This window comes from Mobula birostris, chromosome 21 (assembly GCF_030028105.1).
Source record: "Mobula birostris isolate sMobBir1 chromosome 21, sMobBir1.hap1, whole genome shotgun sequence".
In the NCBI taxonomy this organism is placed as follows: Eukaryota; Metazoa; Chordata; class Chondrichthyes; order Myliobatiformes; family Myliobatidae; genus Mobula; species Mobula birostris.
In genome coordinates, this window is record NC_092390.1 from 14,418,902 (window position 1) to 14,438,041 (window position 19,140).

A 19,140-nucleotide genomic window follows, 5' to 3' on the forward strand; every position below is an offset into this window, starting at 1 on the left:
GCAGCCATCATATTCTAAATTTGTGAATATTTACAAAATACAATTAAGTTGGTCAGTAAAACTATTGAAAATCTTTTCTTTGTACTTTTGTCAGTGAAATAAAGGTTCACGTGAATTAACATATCACAGATTTTTGTTTTTATTGCATTTTGGAAAATGTCCCAACTTTTCTGGAAATGGAGTTTGTAGGTGGGAGACGCAACAGGTAGCAGATGCTGGAAATCTGGAGCAACATAAAAAGCTATGGGGGAGTCAGCTGGTCAGGCAACACCTGCGGAAGAAAATGGAAGGTTAATGTTTTGGGTTGAGACCCTTCACCCTCCTGATTGCTGCCTGAATTCCTCTGGCATTTTGTGTGTTGCTGGAGGAACTCAGTAGGTCAGGCAGCGTCTATGGAGGCAGTTAATGGTTGTTTCCTAGACTGCAAGGTGGTAGATACTGGTGTTTCTCTAGGGTCAGTGTTAGTACCGTTGTGCTTTCTGATCTACACTAATGCCTTGCAGAGGAGTGTACAGCTGGAATTTGAAGATTCGCAGATGACGTGCTTCGGAGGTTTGGCAAACAGGAGGATAGTAATCAATTATGTAGCGAGGACAAGGTTTATTGACTAGACAGATAAGGCAACAGCGAAAAGTATGAAGTGATGAGATGGAAATATCATTAACATTACATCCTTTTAGTCAAAATTGGAGTTGAGAAATGCCGCTTAATGTTTTTTATATATATTTCATATTTAATTTATAGTATACTTTATATATTACAATGTACTCTTGCCATAAAACAACACATTTCACGACATATGTCAGTGATAGTAACCCCTGGGTGTCCAAATGCATAGTAGTCAATCAAATGAGCTGATTTTGTGCACAGCAATCTCCCAACTTCTTGGTTGAGAGTTCTAGGGGGAGAATTTTTTAAAAATTGAGATTAATGTAGGATTTGTGTATAACTTTGCAGAGACCTTTCCTGGAGAGTTGTGCACAATTTTGGTCACTCGGTTAATGGTGTCATTAAAGTGGTGCAGAAAGGAATCACAACAATGTTACTGGGGCTGGAGGGCTCCGGTAGAGACTGAATAGGCTGAGACTGTTATAGAACATAGAAGACTACAGCACAGAAACAGGCCATTTAGCCAACAACATTGTGCTAAACCAGCTAAAAGGCAAATCTAAGACGCCCAAACATTAATCCCTTCTACCAACGCCATCCATATCCCTCTATCTTCCTTAAAATCTAAGTGTCTATCCAAACATCTCTTAAAAGCCTCTAATGTATTTGATTTGCCTCTCCCACCATACCAGCTAGCACATTCCAGGCATCCACACTCTCTGAGTAAAAATCTTACTGCTCACATCCCCCTTGAACCCCTACCCCCCACCTTCAATGCATGCCCTCTGGTATTTGACATTTCAACCCTGGGATATGGATATGCTCTGTCCACTCTATCTATGCCTCTCATAATCTTATAAACCTCTATCAGATCTCCCCTCAGCCTCCGGCATTCCAGAGAAAACAACCCAAGTTTTTATTCAGCCTCTCGTGATAGCACATGGCCTCTAAACCAGGCAGCATTCTGGTAAACCTCTTCTGCACCCTCTCCGAAGACTCAACGTCCTTCCTGTGGTGAGGCGACCAGAACTGTATGCAATACTCCAGATGTGGCCTAACCAGAGTTTTATGAAGCTGCAACATAACCTCTTGACTTTTGAACTCATTACCTCGACTAATAAAAGCAAGCATTTCACAAGCCTTCTTAACCACCTTATTGACCTGTGTAGCCACTTTCAAGGAGCTATGAACTTTGATCTCAAGATCCACCTGCTCAGTAGCACTGTTAAGGATCATGCTCATAACAGTGTACCATCTCCTTGCATTTGCCCTGCCAAGGTTCAACACCTCACATTTATCTGGGTTAAACTCCTTCTTCTATTTCTCTGCCCATATCTGCAACTGATCTATATCGTGCTGTGTTGTTTGCCAGTCTTCTACACAATTCACAAATCCACCAATCTTGGTATCATCCGCAAATTTACTAATCCACCCATCTACATTTTCATCCAGGTCAGTTATGTACATCACCAACAACAGAAGTTCTAGCACAGATCCCTGTGGACCGCTGCTAATTACAGACCTCCAACTCGAATAAGTTTACTACCCTCCCTTCTATGTACAAGCCAGTTCTGAATCCAAACAGCCAATTCACCGTGGACCCTCATGCATCTTAATCTTCTTGATTAGCCTCCCATGAGGGACTTTGTCAAATGTCTTACTAAAATACATGCCAACAGTATCCACTACCCTACCCTCATCAACCTCTTTCGTCACCTTGTCAAAAAACTCAATCAAGTTGGTAAGGCATGACCTGCTACGCACAAAGCCATGCTGTCTCTCCCTAATTAGGGCATGGATTTTCAAATATTCATGTATTCTACCCCAAAGAATTTTCTCCAGCAATTTCCCTACAACTGAGGTGAGACTCACCGATCTATAGTTCCCAGGATTTTCCTTTGTTCCCTTCTTAAATAGAGGTATAACTTTAGCCACTTGCCAGTCCTTTGGGACCTCACCTGTGATTATAGAGGACGTGAAGATACTGGTCAAGGGACCAGCAATTTTGTCTCTTGCCTCCTTCAATAACCTGAGGTAAATGTCATCAGGCCCTGGGGTCTTATCTACCTTAATACTCCTTAGGAGGCCCAACACTTACCCTTCCTTGACCTCTAAATGCCCTAGTATGTTTATACACTCAGCACTGATCTCCTGGTCCTCCATATCCTTTCCCTTGTTAAATACTGAAGCACAGTACTCATTTAGTACCTCACTCACATTCTGTCCATCCAAACAAATGTTCACCTCCCCGCCCTTTTATCCTCGAATGGTCCCACTCTCTAACCAGTTATCGTCTTGTTGTTGATGTATGTGTAGAATGCTTTGGGATTCACCCTAATCCTACTTTCCAATGACTTTTCCTGGCCCCTCCTGGATTTCCTAATTCCCTTATTTAGTTATTTTCTGGCTTCTTTATACTCCTCATTATGCTTTGTTTGATCCTAACTTTTGTAGCTTTATATACTTTTCCTTTTTTTTCTTGACTGAATTCATCAGCCCTCTGGACATCTAAGGTTCTCTTATCTTTCCATCTTGTGTTTCCTTCAAACCCCTTTTCCTTTCATATGAGGGGTGATTGATATGTTTGTGGCTTAAGGTAGAAGGAGTCAATTTTAGAAAACCTAGCACATGTATTTTTCAGCATAGTCCCCTCCTACATTTACACACTTAGTCCAGTGATCATGGAGCATACAGATCCCTTCTTTGTAGAAGTCGGCTTCTTGGACCTCCAGAAAGTGGTCCACAGCAGGGATGATTGATAAGTTCGTGGCCTAAGGTAGAAGGAGATGAGTTATTAACTTCAAACTTTCTGCATAATCACTCAGAGAGTTGAACTGCACGTGCACATAATGAGAGCTGTATAACTCATCTCCTGTCTGTCGGACCACTGTCTGTAAGGAGTTTGTATGCTCTCCCCCTGACCGTGTGGGTTTCCTCTTGCTGCTATGGTTTCTTCATTTCCTTCCACAATCCAAACAGGTTTGTAAGTTGTGGGCATGCTATATTGATGCTGGAAGCAAGACAGTACTTGTGGGCTACCCCAGTACAACATGTGTCAACGTTGGTCACTGACACAAACAACACATTGTATGATGAATAAGCTCTTCTCGGGCTTCCAGCCAGGTATACAATGGCATGCAAAAGTTTGGGCACTCCTGGTCAAAATTTCTGTTACTGTAAATAGTTAAGTGAGTGGAAGATGAACTGATGTCCAAAAGTCATAAAGTTAAAAATGAAACATTCTTTTCAACACTTTAAACAAGATTAGTGTATTATTTTTGTTTCGTACAATTTTAGAGTGAAAAAAAGGAAGGGAGCACCATGCAAAAGTTTGGGCACCCCAAGGGATTTGAGCTCTCAGATAACTTTTACCAAGGTGTCAGACCTTAATTAGCTTGTTAGAGCTATGGCTTGTTCACAATCATTGTTAGGAAAGGCCAGGTTATGCAAATTTCAAAGCTTTATAAATACCCTGACTCCTCAAACCTTGTCCCAACAATCAGCAGCCATAGGCTCCTCTAAGCAGCTGCCTAGCACTCTGAAAATTAAAATAAATGATGCCTACAAAGCAGGAGAAGGCTATAAGAAGATAGCAAAGCATTTTCAGGTAGCTGTTTCCTCAGTTTGTAATGTAATTAAGAAATGGCAGTTAACAGGAACAGTGGAGGTCAAGTTGAGGTCTGGAAGACCAAAAAAACTTTCTGAGAGAACTGCTCGTAGGACTGCTAGAAAGGCAAATCAAAACTCCAGTTTGACTGCAAAAGACCTTCAGGAAGATTTAGCAGACTCTGGAGTGGTGGTACACTGTTCTACTGTGCAGCGACACCTGCACGAATATGACCTTCATGGAAGAGTCATCAGAAGAAAACCTTTCCTGCGTCCTCACCACACAATTCAGCATCAGAAGTTTGCAAAGGAACATCTAAACAAGCCTGGTGCATTTTGGAAACAAGTCCTGTGGAATGATGAAGTTAAAATAGAACTTTTTGGGCGCAATGAACAAAGATATGTTTGGAGAAAAAAGGGTGCAGAATTTCATGAAAAGAACACCTCTCCAACTGTTAAGCACGGGGGTGGATCAATCGTGCTTTGGGCTTGTGTTGCAGCCAGTGGCACGGGGAACATTTCACTGGTAGAGGGAAGAATGAATTCAATTAAATACCAGGAAATTCTGGAAGCAAACATCACACCATCTGTAAAAAAGCTGAAGATGAAAAGAGGATGGCTTCTACAACAGGATAAAGATCCTAAACACATCTCAAAATCCACAATGGACTACCTCAAGAGGCGCAAGCTGATGGTTTTGCCATGGCCCTCAGTCCTCTGACCTAAACATCATCGAAAATCTGTGGATAGACATCAAAAGAGCAGTGCATGCAAGACAGCCCAAGAATCCCACAGAACTAGAAGCCTTTTGCAAGGAAGAATGGATGAAAATCCCCCAAACAAGAATTGAAAGACTCTTACCTGGCTACAGAAAGCGTTTACAAGCTGTGATACTGCCAAGGGGGGTGTTACTAAGTACTGACCATGCAGGGTGCCCAAACTTTTGCTTCAGGCCCTTTTCCTTTTTTGTTATTTTGAAACTGTAAAAGATGGAAATAAAAAAGTTTTCTTGCTTAAGATATTAAAGAAATGTGTCATCTTTAACTTTATGCCTTTTGGAAATCAGTTCATCTTTTACTCGCTTAGCTATTCACAGTAACAGAAATTTTGACCGGAGTGCCCAAACTTTTGCATGCTACTGTAGGTGTCGATTATAACCAACATTTCGATGACAAACTCTCCCATGAAGATCAACTTCAAAAAGGTATTTTATAAATAATTGATAAGAACACCTACAGCGGGTAGTGAAAGACCTTAGGAGTAGTACTATTGTGTAATTATAAAAGGGCTAGCGCAGGCACATTGGCCAGAAAATCCTTCTACGCTGTACAACACCGATAAAAGGTAAAGTCATAGAAGTAGTTGAGGAGTTTAGATGCTGGTTACCAATGTTTACATCTCCTTAGAAGAGATGCATCAGAGCAAAGGAAAGAGAATTCTGGAATTACCTCTGCAAACTGAGGCGTAGCGGTAAGAACAGACCTCAGGCTCAGCACGAGGTCATCATGAGATATTTCGTGTGGGTCATTTGGAGGCTGCAAACAAGAGAAAAGCAAAATCATCCTTTCTTCCAGCTGGTTCCTTGAGAAAACACTCAGCAGAGACCATCTCACTGCAATAATTTATTCACAATGCCATCCCCTCCCACCCACCAACACCACTCTTTGAAATCACTTTTCCTCTTTCCAACATGGTGCTAAGATCTGGAGAGTTCTACAGGTCTCCTGTTTTTGCTTTTAAGGTTAAAAGTCCCCACTTTTGTCCTCCCCTTTCCCCAAGATTTGATAACTGACCTTCTACGTACATATCCACATGCTCAAAAATGTTGAAACATGCAAAATTGAGAAACTCATTCCAAAACAAGCATTCAGTTGCCAGATTCTTCACTACACCTTGACTATTGACATGAAAAAGTTCTCTCTCTTGACTTATCACAGGTACTACTACTGAAGCATTGTAAACATTCCTATTTGATGATTAGGTTCTATTCCAACAGAAATCTACTGGCTTTTACTGACAAATATTTTCTACATAACATAAGAACATAAGAAATAGGAGCAGGAGTAGGCCATCCAGCCCAACGAGCCTGCCCTGCCATTCAGTAAGATCATGGCTGATCAGTCCGTAAACTCAGCTCCATCTACCTGCCTTTTCCCCATAACTCTTAATTCCCTTACTATGTAAAAACTTGTTTCTTCAATATATTTAGTGAAGAAGCCTCAACTGCTTCCCTGGGCAGGGAATTCCGCAGATTCACCACTCTCTGGGAAAAACAGTTTCTCCTCATCTCCGTTCTAAATCTTCTCCCCTGAATCTTGAGGCAATCTCCCTTAGTTCTAGTCTCACCTACCAATGAAAACAACTTTCCTACTTCTATCTTATCTATCCCTTACAAAATGTTGTATGTTTCTATAGGATCTCCTCTCGTTCTTCTGAACTCCAGAGAATATAGTCCCAGGTGACAATCTCTCCTCATAGGTTAACCCCTTCATCCCTGGAATCAACCTGGTGACCCTCCTCTGCATTGCCTCCAAAGCCAGTATATCCTTCCTCAAGTGTGGAGACTAGAACTGCACACAGTACTCCAGGTGCGGCCTCACCAGTACCCTGTATAATTGCAGCATGACCTCCCTGCTCTTGAATTCAATCCCTCTAGCAATGAAGGCCAACATTCCGTTTGCCTTCTTAATAACCTGTTGTACCTGCAAGCCAACTTTTTGTGATTCATGAACAAGCGTTCCCAAGTCCCTCTGCACAACAGCAGGCTACAGTCATTCACCATTTAAATAATAATCTGCTCTTCTATTATTCCTTCCAAAGTGGATGATCTAGCATTTACCAACGTTGTATTCCATCTGCCAGACCTTGGCCCACTTACTTAACCTATTTATATCCCTCTGCAGACTCTCCACATCCTCTATACAATTTGCTTTTCCACTCATTTTAGTGTCATCAGCAAACTTTGCTACGCTGCACTCAGTCCCCTCTTCCAAATCATCAATGTGAATGGTAAACAGCTGCGGGCCCAGCACCGACCCCTGTGGCACCCCACTCACCACTGACTGCCAACCGGAGAAACACCCATTTATACCAACTCTCTGCCTTCTATTGGTTAACCAATCCACTATCCATGCCAATACACTTCCTCCGACTCCATGCATCCGTATCTTATAAGTCTCTTGGGAGGGTTTTAACAAATTTGACAGGGGGGTGGGAACCAGAGTGAAGGGACTCAGGATAGGATGGATGGTAAAAAACTAAAGAAAGTGTGCAGTCAGACCATCAGGAAGGGCAGGCAGGTGATGGGATTTAGTTGCAGCCAGCAGGCTGAGTATCAAAACATTAGGGATTCAGAATCAGAAAGGGTAGCAAATACGGTACTCAAGGTGTTGTATCTAAATGTGTGTAGTATAAGAAATAAGGTGAATGGTCCTGTTGCACTGTTACAGATTGTCAGGTATGATGTTGTTGCCATCAACGAATCGTGGCTGAAGGATGGTTGTTGTTGGGAGCTGAATGTCCAAGGTTACATGTTATATCGGCGGGATAGGGAGACAGGCAGAGGGGGTGGTGTAGCTTTACTGGTAAAAAAAAAGGCATCAAATCACGAGAAAGATGTGACATAGGATCGGAAGATGTTGAATCCTTGTGGGTTGAGGTAAGAAACTGCAAGGGTAAAAAGACGTTGATGCCAGTTATATACAAGCCTCCCAACAGTGGCTGGGAGGTGGATCACAGATTACAATGGGAAATAGAAAAGGTGAGTTAAAAGGGCAATGTTATGGTAGTCATGTGAGATTTTAACATGTAGGTCGATTGGGAAAATCAGGTTGGTAATGGAGCTTGAGAGTGAGTTTGTTGAATGCCTAAGAGATGGCCTTTTAGAGCAGTTGTCATTGAGCCTACTAGGGGATCAGCTATACTGGATTGGGTGTTATGTAATGAACTGGAGGCGATTAGGGAGCTCAAGGTAAAAGAACCCTTAGAAACCAGTGATCACAATATGATCGAGTTCAACTTGAAATTTGATAGGGAGAAAGTAAAGTCTGAAGCAGCAGTATTTCAGTGGAGTAAGGGAAATTACAGTGGTATGAGAGAGGATTTGGCCAAAGCAAATTGGAAGGAGCTGCTGGCAGACATGTCAGCAGAGCAGCAATGGCATGCGTTTCTGGGGAAAAATGAGGAAGGTGCAGGACATGTGTATTCCAAAAATGAAGAAATACTCAAATAGTAAAATAGTACAACCATGGCTGACAAGGGAAGTCAGAGATATTGTAAAAGCAAAAGAAAAGGTATACAACAAAGCAAAAATTAGTGGGAAAATAGAGGACTGGGAAGTTTTTAAAAACGTACAGAGAGCAACTAAAAATCATTAGAAGGGAAAAGATGAAATATAAAAGCAAGCTAGCAAATAATATCGAAGTGGATAGTAAAAGTATTTTCAAATATGTTAAAAATAAAAGAGAAATGAGAGTGGACATAGTACTGCTAGAAAATGAGGCAGGAGAGATAATAATGGGGGATAACGAGATGGCTGATGAACTAAATGAGTATTTTGCATCAGTCTTCACTGTGGAAAACACTAGCAGTATGCCTGATATTGTAGTGTGTGAAGAAAGAGAAGTGGATGCAGTTACTATTACGAGAGAGAAGGTGCTCAAAAAGCTAAAAGACTTAAAGGTATGCAAATCACTCAGACCAGATGAACTGCACCCTAGGGTTCTGAAAGAGGTAGCATTAGAGATTGTGGTGGCAATAGAAATGATCTTTCAAAAATCATTGGACTCTGGCATTGTGCCAGAGGACTGGAAAATTGCAAATTTAAGAAAGGAGGAAGGCAGTAGAAAGGAAATTATAGACCAGGTAGCCTGACCTCAGTGGTTGGGAAGATGTTAGGGTCAATTGTTAAGGATGATGTGATGGAGTACTTGGCGACACATGACAAGATAGTACAAAGTCAGCATGATTTCCTTCAGGGAAAATCCTGCCTGACAAACCTGTTGGAATTCTTTGAGGAGATTACAAGTAGAATAGATAAAGGGGATGCAGTGGATGTTGTATATTTGGACTTTCAGAACGTTTTTGACAAGGTGCCACACATGAGGCTGCTTACCAAGTTAAGAGCCCATGGTATTACAGGAAAGTTACTAACATGGTTAGAGCATTGGTTGATTGGTAGGAGGCAGTGAGTGGGAATAAAAGGATCCTTTTCTGGTTGGCTGCCAGTGACTAGTGGGGGTCCACAGGGGTTGGTGTTGGAACCGCTTCTTTTTATGCTGTATTTCAATGATTTAGATGATGGAATAAATGGCTTTGTTGCCAAGTTTGCAGTCAATACCAAGATTGGTGGAGGGGCAGGTAGTGTTGGGGAAACAGGTAGGATGCCGAAGGACTTAGATAGGTTAGTAGAATGGGCAAGAAAGTGGCAAGAAATGAAATAAAATGTTGGAAAATGCATGGTCATGCACTTTGGTAGTAGAAATAAATGTGCGGACTATTTTCTAAATGGGGAGAAAATCCAAAAATTTGAGGTGCAAAGGGACTTGGGAGTCCTTGTGCAGAACACTCTAAAGGTTAACTTGCAGGTTGAGTCAGTGGTGAGGAAGGCAAATGCCATGTTAGCATTCATTTCAAGAGGTCTAAAATACAAGAACAAGGATGTCATTCTGAGGCTTTATAAGGCACTGGCGAGGCCTCACCTTGAGTATTGTGAACAGTTTTGGGCCTCTCATCTCAGAAAAGGTGTGCTGGCATTGGAGAGGGTCCAGAGGAGGTTCACAAGGATGATTCCAGGAATGAAAGGGTTATCATACGAGGAACGTTTGATGGCTCTGGGTCTGTACTTGCTGGAATTCAGAAGGATCAGGGGGGATCTCATTGAAACCTTTCGAATGTTGAAAGGCCTAGATAGAGTAAATGTGGAAAGGATGTTTCCCATGGTGGCAGAGTCTAGTACAAGAGGGCACAGCCTCAAGATAGAAAGACGCCCCTTCAAAACAGAGATGGGGAGAAATTCTTTAGCCAAAGGGTGGTGAATTTGTGGAATTTGTTGCTACATGCAGCTGTGGAGGCCAGGTCGTTGGGTGTATTTAAGGCAGAGATGATAGTTTCTTGATTGGACATGGCATCAAAGGTTACGGGGAGAAGGCTGGAAACGGGGGTTGAGGAGGAGAGAAAAAAAGGCTCAGGCCTGATTGAATGGCGGAGCAGACTCGATGGGCCAGATGGCCTAATTCTGCTCTTATGTCTTATGGTCTTATGTGGGCCACAGGAGGGGAAATGAGACTAGTGCAGATATACATCTTGGCAGGCAGGGATGGGTTTGGGCCAAAGAAACTGTTTCCCTGCTGTAGGACTCTGACAGCTCCAGGTTGAGAAGCTGTTTTTGCCCTATGTTTTGTTGGACACACCTGGGCAACTCTCCAACTGGACAAAATGGAGTAGTGGGACGTTTTCAGGTCTGCCTGAGAGAGAGCAGATACAACGTCTGGCAATAAAACATGGTTGCAGTGGGGAACTGGAGTATCAGCCAAGATTTTGTGTAGGTCTTAAAACCTCATCCCTCTGACTCAGCATGATATGCACGGTTATGGAGGGGCTGCTGATCCTGCACTTTGGATTCCTCATCAGTAGCCAGCTTTTTACTCTGGCTAACCACATTTATTTTATAAAATTAACATTCTATTTAAAGTAATGCTGCTTTCAATCACCCTCTGCAGGAGGTGACCCCGGGAAATCTGGAGGAACAGGAACAGGAGCAGGACGACGAATTCAAGGATGCAATAGAGGTGAGTTGAACATTACTGGCAGTGAGCTCGTCTGCAGTGCCTCGCAAGCTACTGGCGTGTGTTTTCATGGTACTGAAAGCTCTGCAGCTTGCATTTGTTTCACACTGACACAGATGATGTTGTCAAGAAGGGACCAGTAGAGTCATCAGTGATGAAACAATAAAAAGGACCCTTCTTCAGTTCTGAAGAAGAGTCTTGGCCTGAAACGTTGACTATTTAGACTTTTCTATAGATGCTGCCTGACCTGCTGAGTTCCTCCAGCATTTTGTGTGTGTTGCATTAAATAAAGATTAGCTTTATTTGTCACATGTACATTGAAACATACAGTGAAAATGTCATTTGTGCCAAAACATAATATACTTGAATATCTACTATACATGAGGGGGCTTAATTTTAATGTGATTAGAGGAAAGTATAATAAGGATGTCAGAGGAAAGCTTTCTACCCGGAGTGGTGAGTGCATGGAACACTCTGCCGGGGTGGTGGTTAGTGCAACACTATTATAGCTCAGGACGTCTGAGTTCGGAGTTCAATTCCAGCGTCATCTGTAAGGAGTTTGTACTCTGTTCCCCGGGAACGTGTGGGTTTCCTCCAGGTGCTCCAGTCTCCTCCCACATTCGAAAGACATACTGGTTAGTAGGTTAATTGGTCATTCCAAATTGTCCTGTGATCAGGCAAGGGTTAAATAGGTGGATTGCTGGGAAGTGCGGTTTGTTATGCTGTTACAGCTTGTTCCACTCAGTAAATAAAATAAAAGAAAAGTGGAGGGTTATGTAGGAGGGAAGGATTAGATTGATTTTAGATTAGGTTAAAAGGTCAGCACAACATTGTGGGCCAAAGCACCTGTACTATGCTGTAATGCACAAGAGATTTTTATGTATGAATATGAATATGTATGTGTGCACTCTCTTCAAGAGCTCTGCCAAAAGCAGTGTATTAAAATTCTCATTCTTGTTCCTAATGGTTAAATCACATGACTGGGATTATTTTTAATGATGGTGGAGTGGCACAGAGAGTAGAGCTGCTCCCCCATCTGTTCCAGTGACCCAGGCTGGATCCCAACGTAGCTATTTGTTTGATACAGCACACCACCTTGTTAGGTTTAAGGTGAGAGTGGAAAGATTTAATAGGAACTTGAGAGGCAACTTTTAATAAATCAAGGGTGGTGTTCTAAGCAAAAACTTCACACCATCTTAAAAGCTTCTTCCCCCAGGCAGTTAATCTGATCAATCTGTAAATACTTTAAACCACTTTTTATAATGCTATTTACGTTGTAAATGCATGTTGGTATTTATGCATATTTTATTCCATATCTGTGCTTTTAACTTTATATTATTCTTAATTCTTTGTAATTGTTGAATGTTGTTGTATGTCACACAAACACACCACTGCAAATTCTGTACTTGTAAGTGTATTTTCCAAATAAAGCTGATCCTTAAATGAGTTGCCAGGGGAAGTAGCTGAGGCGGGTTCATGGAGTGGGAGTGTTTAGGGTGTCATGGTAACATAGCAGTTAGTGCATTCGCTTTTCAGCGACAGCGGTTACTGATCGGAGCTTAATATCCTAACGCTGTCCCGTGAGGAGTTTGTATGTTCATCCTGTGACGCTGTAGGCTTCCTCTAGGTACTCTCGTTTCCTCCACATTCTAAAAATGTACAGATTAGGGTTAGTAAGTAATGGGCATGATTGATTCGATTTGACGCAAGTGATGCGTTTCACTTATGTTTTGATGTTCGTGCAACAAATAAAGCTAATTTCTTTCAACACTCACAACACGCTGGAGGAACTCAGCAGGTCGGGCAGCATCCGTGGAAACGATGAGTCGACGTTTTGCGGTGGAACCCTTCGTCAGGACTGTAGAGGGAAGGGGCAGAGGCCCTATAAAGAAGGTGGGGGGAGGGTGCTGCCCGACCTGCTGAGTTCCTCCAGCGTGTTGTGAGTGTTGCTTTGATCCCAGCATCTGCGGAGTATTTTGTGTTTAAGATAAGCTAATTTCTTTCATCTTCAGATGGTAATAGAACTAGCTTGGTGCATGTTAGTCAGTATGTACCAGTTGGGCTGAAGGGCTTGTTTCTGTGCTGTGTAACTGAACTCTATGAATCCTAGGTCACAGGCAAAGCCCTCCCCACCATTGAGCACATTTACAGGGAGTGCTGCCATAGAAAGCAGCATCAATCATAAAGAGCTCCCCACCATCCAGACCATGCTCTCTTCTTGTTATCTATCATCATGCACGAGGTACAGGAGCTTTAGGTCGCACCCCACCAAGAAACAGTTATTACCCTTCAACCATCAGGCCCCGAAGCCAGCATGGATAACTTCACTCACCTCAACACTGAACACAACCCATGGACTCACTTTCAAGGACTCCACAACTCATGTTCTCAGTATTACTTATTTACTGGTTTCTATTTCTTAATTGCAGAATTTTTCTTTTGCAAAGTTTTTGTCAATCTTTGCGTATATACAGTCAAAGTCAGAGTAAATTTATTACCAAAGTACATCTATATCAGATATATGTCCTGAATTCCATTGTCCTCTCTCCTCTCCTATCAGATTCCTTCTTCGGCCCTTTACCTCTTCCACCTGACTTCCCAGCTTCTTACTTCATCCACACTCTCCCTTCAAACAGGGGAGTCTGTCAATGCCCCATCCACTATTCCCTATTCAGCTAGGTTACCTCAAGCACCAGGTGACTGACCAATCTTGGTGAATGTGTGGCTTTGCTGGGTGGAAATTGGCTGCTGATTTCTCATACATAACAATCCCTGCACTTCAAAGTCCCTTGCCATATGTGAGGTGTGTTTGTGATATATTTATAGGCATCCGTTAGTCTCGTGAGACCGTGGATTTGTGCCTTGGAAGGTATTAATATGATAAGGTATTCTGCAAGTGCAAGCCATGTTTTATTTATTATGGCTGTTATGGAAAAAAATAATTTTGTTGTGTGCTCCACTACTTAAGAACAAACAGATATTTGGAGTATGTGGCTTATTGAAAATAAATAGCATTCCCAGTTCTCAAACAGCACTAATTACCTTCTCCTGTCTCCTGTTTAAATAAAAAAACTCAGATTTTACACTGGGTTTTATTTGAATATATTCCTCCTTCACATAGACTCAGTGGGCCACTTTATTGGATAAATGTTTTTACCTTGTTAATGCAAATATCTAATCAGCCAATCATGTGGCTGCTACTCAATGCATAAAAGCATGCAGGTGTGGTCAAGAGGTTCAATTGTTGTTCAACCCAAACATCAGAATGGGAAAGAAATGTAATTTAAGTGACTTTTGTGTGTGGAATGATTGTTGGTGCGAGACAGAGTGATATGAGTGTCTAAGTACTGATCTTCTGGGATTTTCACACACAGTAGTCTATAGAGTTAACAGAAAATGGGACGAATAACAAAAAAACATCCAGTGAGCAGCAGTTTTTTGGGGAAGAAGTGTCTTGTTAATAAGAGAAGTCAAATGAGAATGGCCAGGCTGCTTCAAACTGACTGGAAGGTGACAGTATCTTAAATACCCACACGGTACGACACTGGTGTGCAGAACAGCAGCTCTGAACACACAACACGTCGAAGTGGATGGGCTTCAGCAGTAGAATGCAATGAGCATACACTGAGTGGCCACTTTATTAGGGTACAGGAGGCCATGGTCCGGAAAAACATTGTCTCATTTTTTACCAGCAGTTATGGTCGAAATGACAATAAAAAGTGACTTGACTTGATCTAACACTGTATCCACGGAGTGTGCATGAGGAATTGGGTTCAGTAGCAATCATAAGACACAGGAGCAGAATTAGGCCATTTGGCCCATCGAGTCTTCTCTGCCATCACAACTGATTTACTATCCTCTCAATCCCGTTCTCCTGTCTGCTCTCCACAACCTTTGACTGTACTAATCAAGAAACTATCAACCTCTGCTTCAAATTTGCCCCAATGATGTGGCAATAAATTAAACAGATTTATCGCCCTCTAGTTAAAGAAATTCCTCCTCATCTTTGTTCTAAAGGGACATAGTTCTATTCTGAGGCTGTGACCTCTGGTCCTAGACTCCCTCACTATAAGAAGCATCTGCTCCATGCCCACTCTATCTAGGACTGCCAGTATTCATTAGGAAGCTGTTACCCACTCTGGCAGTCCTAGTCCTGATGCTTCTGTACCTCCTTCCTGATGGTAGTGGATCAATGAGATTGTGGAATGGGTGGCAAGGATCCTCAACAATGCTTTGGGCCTTTCGTCTGCAATGCCTGGTAAATGTCACAGATAGAGGGGGAGGGAGACCCTGATGATCTTTTCGATGGTTTTTACTGTCCTCTGTAGGGTTTTCGTTCTGATGCCTTGCAGGTTCTGTACCACACATTGATGCAGCCAGACAGGACACTGTCAGTGCTCCTGTAGAAAGTTGTTAGAATGGGGGCGGGGAGCCTTGCAGACCTCAATCTCCTCAGAAAGTGTAGACGCTGCTGTGCCTTCTTGACGAGTGAGGAGGTGCTATTGATCTAGTTAGATTGCCCGTTATGTGCACGCCAAAGGGCTTTGTGTTCTTTACTCTCTCCATGGCAGAGGCATTGATGTGCAATGGAGAGCGGTCAGTGTGTGCCTTCCTGAAGTCCCCACAATGATCTCTTTTGTTTTGGCTGCATTGAGGCTCAGGTTCTCATCTCGCACCATTTGACAAGCCTGTCTGTATGCCAACTTGTCGTTGTTGGTGGTGAGGCTGACCGCTGTTGTATCATAGTGAAGCTGATGGTACGGTTTGAGGTGAATCTGGCATTGCAGGCGTGAGTCAGCAGTGTGAGCATCCTGGGGCTGAGCACACAACCCTAGGGGACACAAGTGCTCAGTGTGATGGAGCTTGAGATGCTGCTGCTATTTTGGACTGACTTGGGTCTTTCTGTCAAGAACTCCAAGATCCAGTTACAGAGAGTATCAGTACTATTGATTAACTGTACCTTGGTGCATGTGGCAATAATAGATCAATACCAATGTCTGCCTAAAAAGTTGCATGTGTGTTGGAGGACATTTGCAGTTTGAGGAGCTTTTGAGCATTCTTTCTGTAGAAGAGGACCCAATACAATAAGTAACCTCTGCAGAGGCTGCTACTGGCAGTCCATTGGCTGATACACGTCCTCTTTACAATAACACCCAGTAGTTGCCAGCTCTAGTTAGAGCTGGTCATAGAGTCACACAGCATGGAAACAGGCTGTTTGGCCCAACTGGTCCATGCCAACCAAGACTCCCATTTAAGCTGGTCCCATTTCCCTGCATTTGACCCACAACCCTCGAAACCTCTCCTATCCATGTAGCTGTCCAAGTACCTTTTAAATGTTCTTAATGTACCTGCCCCAACACACTTCTTCTAGTGGCTCATTCCATATATTTATTTGTATTTATTTAGAGATACAGCACGGTAATAGGCCGTTCTGGACCAGTGAACCTGTGCCACCCAATTGCACCCGTCTGACCAATTAGCCTACTAACCCGTACGTCTTTGGAATGTGAGAGGAAACCAGAGCACCAGGAGGAAGGCCACGGGGAGAACATACAAAGCTCTTACAGACAGTGGCAGCATTGTACTCAGGTTGCTGGAGCTGGGAACAGTGTTGTGCTAACTGCTACACTACCACGCTGTCCACACTGACCACCTTTTGGATGACAAAGTTTCCCCTCAGATTCTGTTAAATCTCTCCCCTCTCATCTTAAACCTATGCCCTCTAAATCTTGATTCCCCCAACACTCGGTAACAGTGCACATTCACTCTGTCTATGTTCCTCATAATCTTATGCACCCCTATCTCCCCGTCTGCTTTGAGGGTAAAAAAAACTTCCATCCTCTCTCCATAACTCAGTCCCTTGAGTTCTGGCCAACATCCTTGCTAAAAAACAAAATTGAAACAAAGGACTTTGTCACTTGACTTTTCTGCTCCTGCCTGTCGCACCTGTCTTCGTAAAGGTCATGATTAGGACACAGAAGATCGGAGCATGAGTAGGCCACCAGGCCTCTTGAGTCTGCCTTGACTGTTCTCTATAACCATGGCTGATCTATGATGGCCTCAACTCCATGTGCTGCTTCCCCGTCACCCTCAATTCTATGACACATAGAACTGCGGGTAAAGACTAACTTTATTTGTTCAGTGTGCATCAAAGCAGACGGTGATATGTGAAATTTGTGTCAGCGACTAACACAGTCCAGTGGTGTGAAGGGGCAGCTCACAAGTGTTGCCATGTTTCCAGTACCAACATAACACGCTCACAACTTACCCGTACGTGTTTGGAATGTGGGAGGAACCTGGAGCACCTGAGGAAACCCATGGGAGAATGTAGAAACTCCTTCCAAGCAGTGTGGTGAATTGAATTCTGTCACCACTGTGAAGTGTTGCACTAGCCACTACACTTCTGTGCAGTGCAGCATTGGAGACAGGCCATTCAACCCACTTTTTGGGACTGGTCTTAATGTGAATTTATGCTAAATATCCTCCTCCTGTGTATGATCTATAACCCCTCCATTCATGCATCGAGCCAGTCTGTTTAAAAGCCTCTTAAATTTCACTAAACTACACTTGCAAGAAACAGTTTGTGAACCCTTTGCAGTTACCTGGTTTTCTGCATTAATTACTCATAAAATGTGGTCTGATCTGAATGTTAAGTCACAAGAATAGACAAACACAATCTGTCTAATCTAACAACACACAAACAATTGAACAACTTTTCGTCCATACTGACTACACCATTTAAGCAATCACAGTCTCGGTTCAAAAAAAGTATGTGAACCTCTGGGGTAATGCATTCTAACAAAAGCTATTTGGAACCAACTGTTCCAATCAATGACATGAGATTGGAGGTGTGGGTTGTCGAGGTGCCCTGCCCTAAAAAAAAACACACAAAGTCAGATTATTGATAGAGCCTGCTCTTCTCAAGAAAGATCTGTTTATGTTCATCATGTTGCGATCAAAATAACTTTCAGAGGACCTTAGAAGAAGAATTGTAGAGATACATGAAGCTGGAAAAAGCTACAAAGCTACTGGCAGTCTGTCGGATTCACCTCAATAATAAGCAAATGCTTTGAGGGGCTGGTCAAGGACTACATCTGCAGCTTGCTGCCACCCACACTGGACCCCCTAAAATTTGCCTACCAACACAACTGATCGACAGACAATGCAATAGCCACAGCTCTACACACCGTCCTTGCACATTTGGAGAAGAGGGATGCTGATGTGAAAGTGCTGTTCTTGGACTACAGTTCCGCTTCCTTCCAGGCTCGACAAGAAGCTCAGAGACCTTGGCCTTCACCCTGCCTTGTATAGCTGTATCCTGGACTTCCTGTCAGATCACTGGCAGGTCTCCCTTCACCCTTCACCCCTCTGACTCTGAACACAGGTGCCCCTCAGGGCTGTGTACTTAGCCACCTCCTTTACTCTCTGTATACCCATGACTGTGTTGCCACCCACTGCTCCAATCTGCTAATCAAATTTGCTGATGACACTACACTGATTGACCTAATCTCAGATAATAATGAGGCAGTTTACAGAGAGGAAGTAATCACCCTGACACAGTGGTGTCAAGAAAACAACCTCTTCCTCAACGTCACAAAAGCAAAGGAGCTGGTTGTGGACTACAGGAGGAATGGAGACAGGCTAATCTCTATTGACATCAATGGATCTGGGGTTGAAAGGGTGAACAGCTTTAAGTTCTTGGCATAAACATCACTGAGAATCTCACGTGGTCTGTACATACCGGCTGTGTGCTGAAAAAAGCACAACAGCGCCTCTTTCACCTCAGACGGTTGAAGAAGTTTGGTGCGGGCCCCAAATCCTAAGAACTTTTTATAGGAGCACAATTGAGAGCATCCTGACTGGCTGCATCACTGCCTAATATGGGAACTGTACTTCCCTCAATCGCAGGACTCTACAGAGAGTGGTGCGGACAGCCCGGCGCATCTGTAGATGTGACCTTCCCACTATTCAGGATATTTACAAAGACAGGTGTGTAAAAAGGGTCTGAAGGATCATTGGAGACCTAAGTCACCACAACCATAAACTGTTCCAGCTGCTACTGCAGCATAAAAGCCAGGACCATCAGGCTCCGGGACAGCTTCTTCCACCAGGCCATGAGACTGCTTAATTAATGCTTACG

General features: G+C 43.0%; 1 protein-coding gene across 3 annotated transcripts in view; it reads left to right on the forward strand.

The window, feature by feature from the left end:
- zfyve27 (zinc finger, FYVE domain containing 27) overlaps positions 1-19,140 on the forward strand; it is a 223,076-nt gene that overhangs the window by 63,086 nt on the left and 140,850 nt on the right. For all 3 annotated transcript variants that reach the window (XM_072239013.1, XM_072239014.1, XM_072239015.1), the window contains exon 7: positions 10,935-11,003. In XM_072239013.1, the coding sequence (XP_072095114.1) occupies positions 10,935-11,003 (69 nt within the window). The remainder of the gene's footprint in view (positions 1-10,934; positions 11,004-19,140) is intronic.